The sequence below is a fragment of the Dasypus novemcinctus genome, chromosome 3, assembly GCF_030445035.2.
Source record: "Dasypus novemcinctus isolate mDasNov1 chromosome 3, mDasNov1.1.hap2, whole genome shotgun sequence".
Taxonomy (NCBI): domain Eukaryota; kingdom Metazoa; phylum Chordata; class Mammalia; order Cingulata; family Dasypodidae; genus Dasypus; species Dasypus novemcinctus.
In genome coordinates, this window is record NC_080675.1 from 172409558 (window position 1) to 172421892 (window position 12335).

General features: G+C 42.4%; 1 protein-coding gene across 1 annotated transcript; it reads right to left on the reverse strand.

Moving 5' to 3' along the window:
* Positions 1-4879: 4879 nt before the first annotated feature.
* On the reverse strand, positions 4880-12134 carry ZNF774 (zinc finger protein 774). The gene is made up of 4 exons (XM_004479614.4): positions 11441-12134; positions 9592-9714; positions 7648-7754; positions 4880-6228 (listed from the first exon to the last, which is right to left on the reverse strand). Exons 2-4 carry the CDS (start codon positions 9696-9698, stop codon positions 4988-4990), a joined length of 1455 nt encoding a protein of 484 aa, XP_004479671.2. The 5' UTR covers positions 9699-9714; positions 11441-12134; the 3' UTR covers positions 4880-4987.
* Between the last annotated feature and the right edge of the window lie 201 nt (positions 12135-12335).

The window sequence follows — 12335 nt, forward strand, 5'->3', positions numbered from 1 at the left end:
ATCTATGCCTGCTGGGCTCTTCCCTTATCTTCTCATCTAATTGTTACAAATAGCTGCTGTTGTCTACATACCCTTTACTCTAGAACAATACTTGGGTAGATAAAAGAAATGAAGATGGTATATTCTTGTATCATAAAAGGGTTGTGAAATCATTCCCAGCTAATAGGGATATAGTTTCCTCTCTGGTTTCAGGCCCTGATAGTATTGGGAAATATTAATTAGCAAGTCAGAAATTCCATCCCTAAGGAATCACTCAAGTATTTATTGAGCTCTTCAGCACACTGCTTTATGGGGGAAACTAGATAAAGTGGAGGGGAGTAGATGAGGAAGAAAGCAATAGTGTATATTAGAAAAATTATGAGATATATGCATTCAGAAATTTCCTGTCAGAAAAATCTCACTAGAAGGGCTTAGATAGAGATATAGGTCATGGAGGCCAAGATTTAGATAGCAACATTAAAAGACCAGAGGAGGGAAGCAGATTTGGCCCAATGGATAGGGTGTCCACCTACCACATGGGAGGTCCAAGGTTCAAACCCAAGCCATCCTGACTGGTGTGATGAGCTGGCCCACACGCAGTGTGATGCACAGAAGAAGTGCTGATGCACGCAAGCAGTGCCGTGCCATGCAGGGGTGTCCCCCATGTAGGGGTGTCCCCCGGGTAGGGGTGTCCTCCATATAGGGGAGCCCCATGCGCAAGGAGTGTGCCCTGTAAGGAGAGCCACCCACCACATAAAAAGCACAGCCTGCCCAGGAGTGGCACCACACACACACAGCTGACACAGCAAGATGACATAACAAGAATACAAGTGGACACAGAGGAATACACAGCAAATGGACACAGAGAGCAGACAACTGTGGGGGGAGGGGGTGGGGGAAGAGGAGAGAAAAAAAATCTTAAAAAAAAAAAGTAAATAAAAACCCAAAGGAGTTCTAAATAATCAGTTGTGCTGGTCCTATATAAACTTTACCTCAGGGAACCCAAATAGTTGATGAAGGGGAGTCTCTTTATAGAAGCATTCCAGTTAAAAATTAAAGAAGGAATAATAAAATATCGACATTTGAAACCCTAAATGAAATAATGGATTTTCAATGGCTGCTATCTTCATAAGAAGAGAGATAAGATTACACTATGTACCTCCTGATGGAAATACCTAAGATTGGGAAGCAGATTTGGCCCAGTGGTTAGGGTGTATGTCTACCACATGGGAGGTCCATGGTTCAAACCCCGGGCCTCCTTGACCCGTGTAGAGCTGGCCCATATGCAGTGCTGATGCACACAAGGAGTGCCGTGCCACGCAGGGGTGTCCCCGCGTTGGGGAGCCCCATGTGCAAGGAGTGCGCCCCGTAAGGAGAGCTGCCCAGCACCAAAGAAAGTGCAGCCTGCCCAGGAGTTGCGCCGCCCACACGGAGAGCTGACACAACAAGATGACGCAGCAAAAAGAAACACAGATTCCTGTGCCGCTGACAACAACAGAAGTGGACAAAGAAGAACACGCAGCAAATAGACACAGAGAACAGACACGGGGGGGGGGGGCGTGCGGGGGGGCGGGAAGAGGAGAGAAATAAATAAATAAATCTTAAAAAAAACAAACCTAAGATCACTTAGAGTATTCTTGTCAAGATATCTGAATCTAATCAGACTTATAGATCCAACTACCAATAGAAGGAAAGCAAGGGATAGAGGTGCATGTTTCAAAAGGCTATGGGAGACGCTATAGGACAAGCAACAAGGTTTCTTCAACAAATAAGTTCTAGGAAAAAAGAAAGAGGAAAGGAGGGATGGAAAGAGGAGAGAGAAGGGGGAAAACTTTAGAACCTAAAGTTTAGACAAGGTTTACAAGGAACAAATCAACCATTTGCAATGTAGATATCTTAATTGGATTTTGATTTGAGAAAACTTAAAAACAAAAATGATAATTAGGGAATTGTGAAAGTTGACTGAAATATTTGTATTAAGAAATCACTGCTAATTTTTCAGGCATGATAATGATATTGTGGCTATGTTTAAAGCAGTAGTTCTCAAACTTGAGCATGTGTCATAATCACCTGTAGGGCTTATTAAAACACATATTATACTGAGCCCTGCCTCCAGAGTTTCTGATTCACTTAAGTCTGGGGTGGACACTGAGAATTCGCTCTGTCAAGTTTCCAGGTTATGCTGATGCTATTGATCTGGACCCACATTTTAAGAACCACTACACTGGATTAGCCACATTTCTTCCCTAAACTATCCAATCACTATTAACTAAAATAAAATGGCCCCCTGCATGGGGCATTGCTAGATGGGACCCCTTTCCAAGAAAGACAAAACAAAAACAAAACAAAACAAAAAAGATTGGCAGGGACTTTTCAAGAAAATGAAACAATGGAACTGGAGGATTGCAGATTTGCAACAGCTGGTGATAAACCAGTTTAAGTCCAGTAGAGACAGCTTATCAGAATGGACAATCATAACATACTAATCAATGTATACCTGCTCCCCTCTTTGTATGACTTCCCTCTGTAAAATGCAAACTTAACACCAGCCGATCAGAACATTTCCTCACTTGCTTCTGCATTTGCCCTATATAAGCTTCCCCTTTCATTCCCTCGGTCTAACTCCTATCCATGTGTGGTTTGGATGCTACCCAATTCATGAATTGTATACTGCTCAAATAAATTCCCATAACTTATACCTTGCCTAATATTTTTTTTAACATTACTCTTCCAAAAAAAGTTAAATTTATCAGCGGAGTTCTATCTCCCACGAGTTGCAGCACTCAGATGGCATTCCAGATGATGGAATGGAAGAGAATGGTCCATTCTGTGTTCCAAGGCTGATTTAATAACTCAGTCTATATTGATATAGGAAGGCTTGAAAGAAAAAAACCCCTCACATCCACCAATTTTCTCTCTAAAGAGGGATGATCGCCCAACTCCCTCCTTAACCTTTTGCCCCTTCCCTTACCCCTCCACCCACATTCCATGAGGATCAAGGACACCCAGTACAGGATTTTGGTAATGCATCCTAGAATTTAGGCTAAATTCCTTCATCATTTTAAATTCAGACTGGTTTGATAGATATAAAAGAGGTCCAAGGAAGCGGATGTGGCTCAAGCGATTGGGCTCCTATCTACCATATGGAGGTTCCTGGGTTCGGTTCCTTGCGCCTCCTGGTGAAAGCTAGCTGGCCAGCATGGCGCAGAGAGCTGGAGCAACAAGATGATGCAACAAAAAAGAGACACAGATAATACACATACAACAAACCAGGAAGCTAAGGTGGCTCAAATGACTGAGTGCCTCTCTCCCACATTGGAAGGTCCTGGAATTGGTTCCCAGTGCCTCCTAAAGAGAAAGTCAAGACAAGCAGACACAGAAGAACATGCAGCAAACAGACACAGAGAATAGACAGCGAGCACAAGCGGTGGGGGGGAGGGGTTAAATTTTTTTAAAAAAGTACTTGCTGAATGAACAAATGAACAAAAAAGCGAGTAAAAGCCTCAAAGGCACATTAAAAAAAAAAAAAAAGGTCTATAGTCTCAGATGGACTCTAACAAGTCAAGTCTGTTCCATGTTGTTGAAAACAAGGCCTATAGACTGGAAATCTAGAGACCAGCAGTCAAGTAATGGCCCTTCTGTTAACTATATGACCCATAATGAATCATTTAGCATTTTCAACTTGTAAGAAGAGAAGCCCCTCATTATGAGAGAAAATGGGACAGTTAGAGAAATAATAGCCAACATAACTTGGAAAAAAGACAACAAAACTGTACAATGAATTCATTAAACTTTAGAGGTATTACACTTTATAGTTTTAATAACAAAGTGCTTATATTTATTAGATCCCCACAACAACCATGTGAGGTAGGTAAGGTAGGTATAACTTAGGTCTGAGAGAAAGTGAGAATCTGGCCAAATTAAATAAATGCCAGGGCCAGAACTCAAATACTTTACCTTCTCAATGAAGTCAATGGTTTTTCCAGTACCCTGCCTTCACTCAATTTATTTCAATTAAATATAGGAACATACTAGTGCATAAAATATTTGACCCCAAAAGGATCAGAGAGTGCCATCAACCTAAAACTAAAGGGCCAATGACCCAGCAAATTAGGAAACAAGAGTTGCCTCCTTCAGCTAAATGTGAAGAAGAATCCCTGTAAAATCATTTAACATTCTCAGCAATTTCACTTCCACAATTTTACAGGCTCCTTCCAGGTCCCTCTGGCTTATTTATCATAGGATATTTTCTAAGAATTAGGCAAAAAAAATGTATATGCCTTAGATGACAGCAAACCTCCATTGGAAGTACCTCATTCGTGGCTGCACAAAGGGATTCTGAAATTCTTTCAGCTTGTGTGTTGCAAAACTGCAAATATCCTCTGCAATAATTCTGTCTTGTCAAGGCAATGAGACATCTGGTGACTAATGCCTGAATAGCACTGGATTGGGAGGTTTCCCATTTTCTTAAATCTATGTGCTAGCACCCCAAACTATGTAGCTCCAATCTAATTTCTTACATGTTCTGGGCTTGGAGGCTGCATTAATAAATTCCTTATTGAGTAATAAGATTAATAATAGCAACCAACCACGTATCGAGTGACTTTTCAGAGCCAGGCACTGTATTAAGGGCTTTACATAAGATCTCAAATAGTGATTATGTGGCCATTTAATGAGCACCTACTTTGTACTAGGCACTGTACCGAGTAGTTTCTATGTGATCTCTAGGCCACATTTATGTCATTACTTCTTTATAATCTGGCATCAACCATTAAACTCACATTTCCCTAAGAGCCAGTCAAAAAAATTAAAGGAATCCCTCTATGTTCAGAACATTGTATGAACACTACAGGTTTATCCTCTCCATTATAACATGAAAAAATGAGAAAGAATAGATGATGGCTCAATCTGAACCACTGATGTCCAGGTTCAGGTTTTCTGTTGGAGTACTTAAGAACAGTAGCAATGGAAATTTGGAAGGAAGCAGCCAAACCACTAAGGCTATTTCCTAAATCAAATGGGTGTTTTGATGGCATAAAAGATGTGCTTTCTGACGGAAGCTCTTGTCACATTTACAACAGTGAAAAGGTTTTTCTCCTGTATGTGTTCTCTGGTGTGTGAGAAAATGGGAACGCTGATTGAAGGTTTTGCCACACTCAGGACATTGATAGGGTCTGTCTCCTAAGTGGATTCGTTGATGAGTAATGAAGTGGGAGCTCTGATTGAAGCTCTTCCCACACTCACTACATTTATAGGGTCTTTCTCCAGTGTGGATCCGTTGGTGCTTAATAAGGGCAGAACTGTCAGTGAATCCTTTCCCACAGTTATCGCACTTAAAAGGTCGCTCACCTGTGTGTGTTCTCTGGTGTGTGACCAGATGTGAGCTCTGACTGAAACTTTTGTGGCAGTCAGGACAACTGAAAGGCCTTTCTCCTGAGTGAGTACCCATATGAGCCACAAAATGAGAACTATCTCTAAAGCCCTTCCCACACTCGGGGCATTTAAAAGGCCGTTCTCCTGTGTGAGTTCGTTGGTGCTTAATCAGATCTGAGCTCTGGCTAAAACTCTCCCCACAGTCATTACATCTGTAAGGCTTCACTCCTGTGTGGATCCTCTGGTGGGTGATGAAATTGGAGCTCCGACTAAAGCTTTTATGACATTCAAGGCACGTGTAGGGCTTCTCTCCTGTGTGGGTTCTCTGGTGCATTATGAGGTGTGGTTTCCGTCCAAAAGTCTTCCCACACTCTGGGCACTCATAGGGTCTCTCACCTGTGTGGATTCTTTGATGTTTGATGAGTGTTGAGCTGTCGCTGAATTTTTTCTCACACCCCTTGCATTTGTAGGGTTTTTCTCCTGTGTGTGTTCTGTGGTGGGTAACAAGGTCTGAACTCTGTTTGAAGCCTTTCCCACACTCCATGCATTTATAAGGCCTCTCGCCAGTATGGGTTCTTAGGTGTCTTATAAGATAGGAACTCTGGTTAAAGCTTTTTCCACATTCTGCACACACAGGCTTCTTTCCCACATATACATCCAGGAGCTTGTTTAAATCCCTCTCCTGTGAAAAGGGTTCCTGTTGGCCATCTCCTGGAAGGGTTCCATGTTGCCCTTCTAATTTAAGGCCCCTCTCCCAGTTACTTCCCCAATGAGGAGTACGAGAGGTATTTTTATTGGCCTTTTCTGATGATGTTCCACATTGTTTTGCTGTTTCAGAAATGTCCTGATTGAGTTTTGTCCCCTGATTCTCAAAGCCTGAAAAAGTAACAAAAGTAGTAGAGAATAAAGTATCAGTTATCAGGAAAGAATATCAGAAAGCATTAAGTAAGATAAAAAATTATTTGTTTCAGCAGCAGACTACACTTAATTTGACCACATACTTTTTGTGTGTAGATGTTTACTTAAGTTTATTACACTTACAGAAAACATGAATTCTCAAACCCTTTGTTTTTCTTTAAACTTATTTTGAAATAATTTCAAAATTATAGGACAGTTGCATAAATAATACAAACCCCATACAGAGAACTCTAACATACCCCTATCCCCCAAGATACTCAGATCCACCAATTTAATATCTTGCCCCATTTGCCATATCACTCTACCTACTTACCTACCTACCTATCTATCTATCTATCTATGATCTATTTATCAACCTATTTTCTAAACATTTAAAAATAGGTTGTAGGAAGTGGATGTGGCTCGAGCAATTGGGCTTCCACCTACCACATGGGAGGTCCTGGGTTCAATTCCCAGTGCCTCCTGGAGAAGGTGAGCTTGTGTGATCAGTAGGCACCATGAGCTGATGCAACAAAATGATGCCAAAAAAAGAGACACAAAGAGGAAAGACAATGACAGGCACAACAAACCAGGGAGCTGAGGTGGCTCAGGTGATAGAGCACCTCTCTTCTACATGGGAGGTCCCGGGTTCAGTATCTGGTGCCTCCTAAAGAGAAGATGAGCACAAAGCAAATGGACACAGGGAGCGGACAGCAACCACAACAATGAGGGTGGTGGGGGGATAAATAAATAAAATAAATCCTTGGAAAAAAAAATAGGTTGTATAGATCATGCTTCTTGAACACATAATACTTCCAAGTACATTTCCTAAGAACAAGGATATTCACTTATGTAACCATCTTAAGTGTAGTTATCCAGTTCAAGATATTTAACATTAATATAGAGTTCAGAGTCTATATTCCAATTTTTTCATATGTCCCAATAATGTTCGAGTCTTTTCTCCTCCATTGTAAGATCCCTTCCAGGATCATGTATGGTATTTAACTGTCATTGTCTCTTTAGTTGCTTTTTCTTTTTCTTTTGGTAGGAATATATATACATTGTTGCAGTACCCTTATAACAGAACTCTCCAACACCCCAAACAGAATCAAAACCTTCTTACTTTAAGATCACCAGTTGAATCCGGATGGATATCCTTCAAGAGTATACCATATATTGTCAAATTAGGCAACTCCTTTCAAAGATGTTGTAGTCTAGATAAAAGTGAAATACTTACTTAAAATGGAGACTTAATTGGTTAATTACTGACTGCCCAGGAAGTCAAATTTCAACTTACAATAATAAGAACAAAAATCTGGGGCAGGTTTTTGAATCCTTCATCTAATTAAGAGCTGAAAATGCTAAGTTTCCTCCTACCAGGTAACACTCATATCTCACCTGTGTGATTTTCCCTTAGGATCTTCCTCTCCTCAAAATTTTGGAGTGTTAACACCCATGGTTCTTCTTTCTGCTCCAGCTGGGAAATTACACTTGGCCTAGAAATCCTATACAGGAGAGTGGATATAGGGTGTTAATCTGAGCCAATTACACGAGGCCTGGACCAAAATCTAGTCCCTTCTCCTTTCCCAAATAGAAGGGAATGTCCAGGGAAACTCTAATGGGTGTTTGGTCTCATTAAAAAGGAAGTCATGGTGAAGTGATAAAACAGGGTGAGTTCCCCAAGAGGCTGAGAAAATACCCTTTACCTCACACTTAAAAAAAATCACACTTGGATGAGAGAAATCCTAGAGTAGTACAATAACTCCTCTTTGAAGACACAAGGCCAAACTCATTTGAAAAGATAATTTTATCAGGAACAAAGTCACCATGACCTCACCCTTAGAAAGAATCAAGGAAGTTAAGTATAATGTTGAGCTTGAAAACTTTCCCAGAAAGGTAGGAGTCAATATAGCCACGAGAAAAAGACAAACACTTATAAGGGGAAAAAAAAAAAAAGGACTATGGATATGAACAAGCAACTTACAAAAGAAAAAATACAAGCAACCTAATAAGTATATGAAAAATATTTAGCCTCACCAGTAACCAAAAAAATTCAATGGCACACCAAGACAATATAGCAGAGAGGTAAGAGGGCAAACCCAAGGGTCATACTGCCTGGGTTTGGATTCTAACACAGCCTCTTACAAGTGCCTCAGTGTTTTCATCTATAAAATAGAAATAATAGTAAGACCTATCTCATAGGTTTGTCACGAGGATTAAATGTTAAGTCCTCAACATATATTAGCTATCATTATTATTTCACCTGGATTCTTAAACTGTAATACCTACTATGATAAGTAGAATGCAAGAAAATATATACTTTCATATTACACTTGTAGGAATAAATAAATCAATTCTACATTTTTTGGAAGGCATTTGGCAAACATATCAAATACGTATTCTTTGATCCAGCAATCATACTTTCAATTATTAGCTAATAATACTTCAGTAAACAAGATCAAATAAAACAAAGAAGACAGCTTAGAGATGCTCATTACAACATTGGTAAAAATTTGGAAGTGACCTAATGTTCCACAACAAAGGAATAATTATATTTGATTGAATTATATGAAGTTGCCATTTTTGCAGATCAAAAACGGTCTCCCAATGGTCAAATATATAGTTCAATCTAATGCAGCTCTTGTATTCATACAAAAAATACGAAGTAGTTTTGTTAAGTGGTGTAGAGAAAGATATTTTTTGTTGTAGAAATATGTCATGATACATGGTGGAAGAAAGTAGGTTTATAATTGAGTGCAGAGCATGATCCTGATTTTTTTTCTTTTCACCAAAAAAAATTATATATACTTATAAAAAAGGCTGGAAGGAGAGTAACCCTTTAGTGGTGGCTTAGGAATGACTTATGTTTTCATTTTGCTTATTTTTTTCTTCAATCAGTATATATTATTTGTGGAATAGATACGTGAAGTAAAGCAGAGAAGGGGTAGCTGTGTTATTTTAGAAAGAGCACTGATAGTGTTGTTTTTTTTTAAGTGACAGGGAAAAATAACACCATGAGGAAAGATCCCCCTTCTCCACAAAGACCTGAGTTTGACTCTCACCTCTGCCACTTAACTTCTCTGAGTCTTAGTGTCCTTAGTTGGAAAAAGGAGGTGATAATACACACATCAAAGAGTTATGGTAATATATTAACAAGGAAATAAATATTAAAGACATCTGCAAACCATAAAGTGCAATAAAAATGGAAGTTATCCTTTTTACTGCCAGGGAGACAACATCTCGGTGATCTGGAGCTCTTGGGACCAACCTCCCAAGACTACTCAGACATGGGCCCTCTCAAAATACCTAAATCTTAAATCTAAAAGAAAGTAGCATCCTTACCCTTTGAGAGCCCATTCTTCTAACTGTGCTGGTTGGCATCCCTGAAGAGGATTCTTTAAGCAGCATCCGGGTAACCCACTCTGCCCTGAAGTACCCAGCCACATCATCTAGGGTCATCAGTTCCTAAAGCAAGAGATCTCAATATGCATCAGTAGCTCCCTGGGTCTTCTCACTGTGATCTGAAAACCAAAAGATAGCCACCATGGCCACCGGTATCCCAAGCAACACCTCCCCTGACTAGAATATTTCTGAGGTAAATTACATCAACCACAAGAGCATTGTTTTTTTTTCTGTTTTTATATAATCCTTCCATTGGCCAACATTCCCATCATTAACAGAAACTTGGGCCTCCCACACATATCTACAGAACCCTCAATCTTTGGGATTCATCAACTTTTTGAGGAACAAATTGCACATGGTAAACAATATAAACAAAGGAGAGTGTGCAGGTATAACTAGATTTCAGAAAGCTTTGGATTCTCTCTAATTCCACTTTCTCCAGCAAGCTAGGAAATTTGTGGACTTAATCATACTTGTGTTAGTTAGGAGAAGAGTTGAATCTTCTTGGGTTGTAGTCCAAAGATTTCTCATTAACTCAAGGGACAGACTTTGTAGAACCCCAAAGGCAACTGTCCTGGGTGCCTTTCTATTTCAAGATTTTTAATGGGGTCAGAAAGGAGATTTTAAAAGACATGTCTTTTTTTTTAAAAAAAAAAAAAAAAGAAGAAGATATGGATAAGCTGTAAAAATAAGTGAAAGTCAAAGGCGGTGAGCACAAACCCCAACTCTTGGAGGGTAGAAAACAATCATTATTAATACATTAATACAACAGACAATAACATAATGAAAAAAAACTTTGGGGGCATGCTAAGAGTTAATTATTGGATGAATCAGTCATTCAATCAGTAATTAATATGTTTCAAGGCATCAGGAGTCCTGAAGAAATGTAAAGTTTTTCCTTAAAGAGTTTCCAACAGAAAAAGAAATAATTCACGAGCCAACCAGCGGAGTGACCACCCGCTACAAAGAATTCTTCATTTCAATGGAGGATGGACCAGATTAGGTCAAGGAAGTTTTTCTCTTTCACATCTTTAGTCCCATCAAGCAAATCACACAAGCGCACGCGCGCACACACACTCTTCCTGGTAACATTTATGCATTTCCAGACATAGCTATTGGCTCTTTATAAAGTACTGGATCTCTAAAGACGTACAAACTACTGGAAATCATTTCCTCTCTTGTTTTAAAACCTTAACCAAAATAATGTCACGAGGAAGTGAAAATTGTAATAAGACTTTTGAGTGGAAAATTCATTTCTTCAGTAAGTACATACACATCTGCAGGGGCACCTGCAAGAGGCAGCGGCTTGAGGGCGGGAATTCTGAGCCACGGTCATAGAGACCCTGATTCCCTCCAGTCTCCTGCCCCCGGTACAAGTGACCCCAAAGGCCCTGCAGGCGCTGAGGTGCTGTGACTAAGTGCCTCTGCGAGAAGCACCAGTTTGCTCGGTGGGTTTATTAATAGGAACATGACCGCACGGGTGGGGCCGACACCGGTTCTCCCTCCTCGCAGCGCTGCAGGCCCCTGTCAGGGACAGCGGTCAGCGGGTCACAAAGGGAAGCCGAAACCCGGGGACCACCCCGGAGGAGCAAGAAAACTGATTGACAGGATGAATCATCCCGACAGCTTCTGGATAACCGCAGCCAGCTCTCTTCACACCTCAGCAAGCCCCAGAGCTCCGACACACGAGCGCGGGGACCCGGTAGAGACCGCATGCGGACGACGGGCGAGACCCCTCAACGCCCCTCAGCAGCGCCGGTGCCGCCGTCTCCCTCCCTGGAGCACTTACCGTCCCAGGGCCCCCCGGGGACGGACCAGGAAGTGAGTCCTCCACCGCCGGCCAGCAACGCCGTAGCGGTCCCCCACCCAGAAATTCACTGGGATTCCTGACAGGGCTGTGGAGACACAGGTGGGCTCTGGGCGCCGCAGCCAACACCCGGAAAACACCGCCTCTGTTCTTTTGCCATTGGCTTCTCAGTTTCCATGACAGCACGTCCTCCCCGTCCATAGGCTGATAGCGCTTTCAATCATCGCAGAGCCTCCTGGGAAATGTAGTCCTGGGCGAGAGACGCCTCCCTCCCCCCCCGCAAGGACTCGGCGACCTGGGATGCCCAGTTCGCAGCGGGGGCAAGTGCTAAACGCAATCCCCGAGTCACCCTGAGGAGGCTTCGGAGCCGCCTCTCCTGAGCTGCAGGGGGATCCAAAAGCTGCACCTCCAGAGCGGGATCTGTAGATGCCGACCTCCGTGGCCTCTCCCGACTACGGGGAGCAGGCGAGGACCAACCGCGGCGCCTCCCGCGCTCTGGGCCCCGCCCACGCGGGCGCGGAGCTGCACCTCGCTGCTACCTTGCTTCGGGGCCTCTTCCGCCGGGTCCCCAGCCCCACGGCGGGTCTCCTGAGCTGGAACTGTGTCTCCTGCCGCCGATTCCAGAACAACTCAGACAGGGCATAAGAAACGCCAAGCAGAAGCCTAAACGGCCGCTGCGCCCCCTCCCGTCCGCCCCCCGCCACGCAGACCCCCTCCCTGGCCGTTGGTTAATTCGGCTGTCACCAGCCAGAGAAGGCTGGCGGGGCGTCAAGTATTCTGGGAATTGTGGAATTCGGGTCCAGACTGGGGAGCTTACCGGGGTCTCAGGTGTGAGACAGTGTTCACTGTGGGCGGGATCTGAAGATCATTCATACCC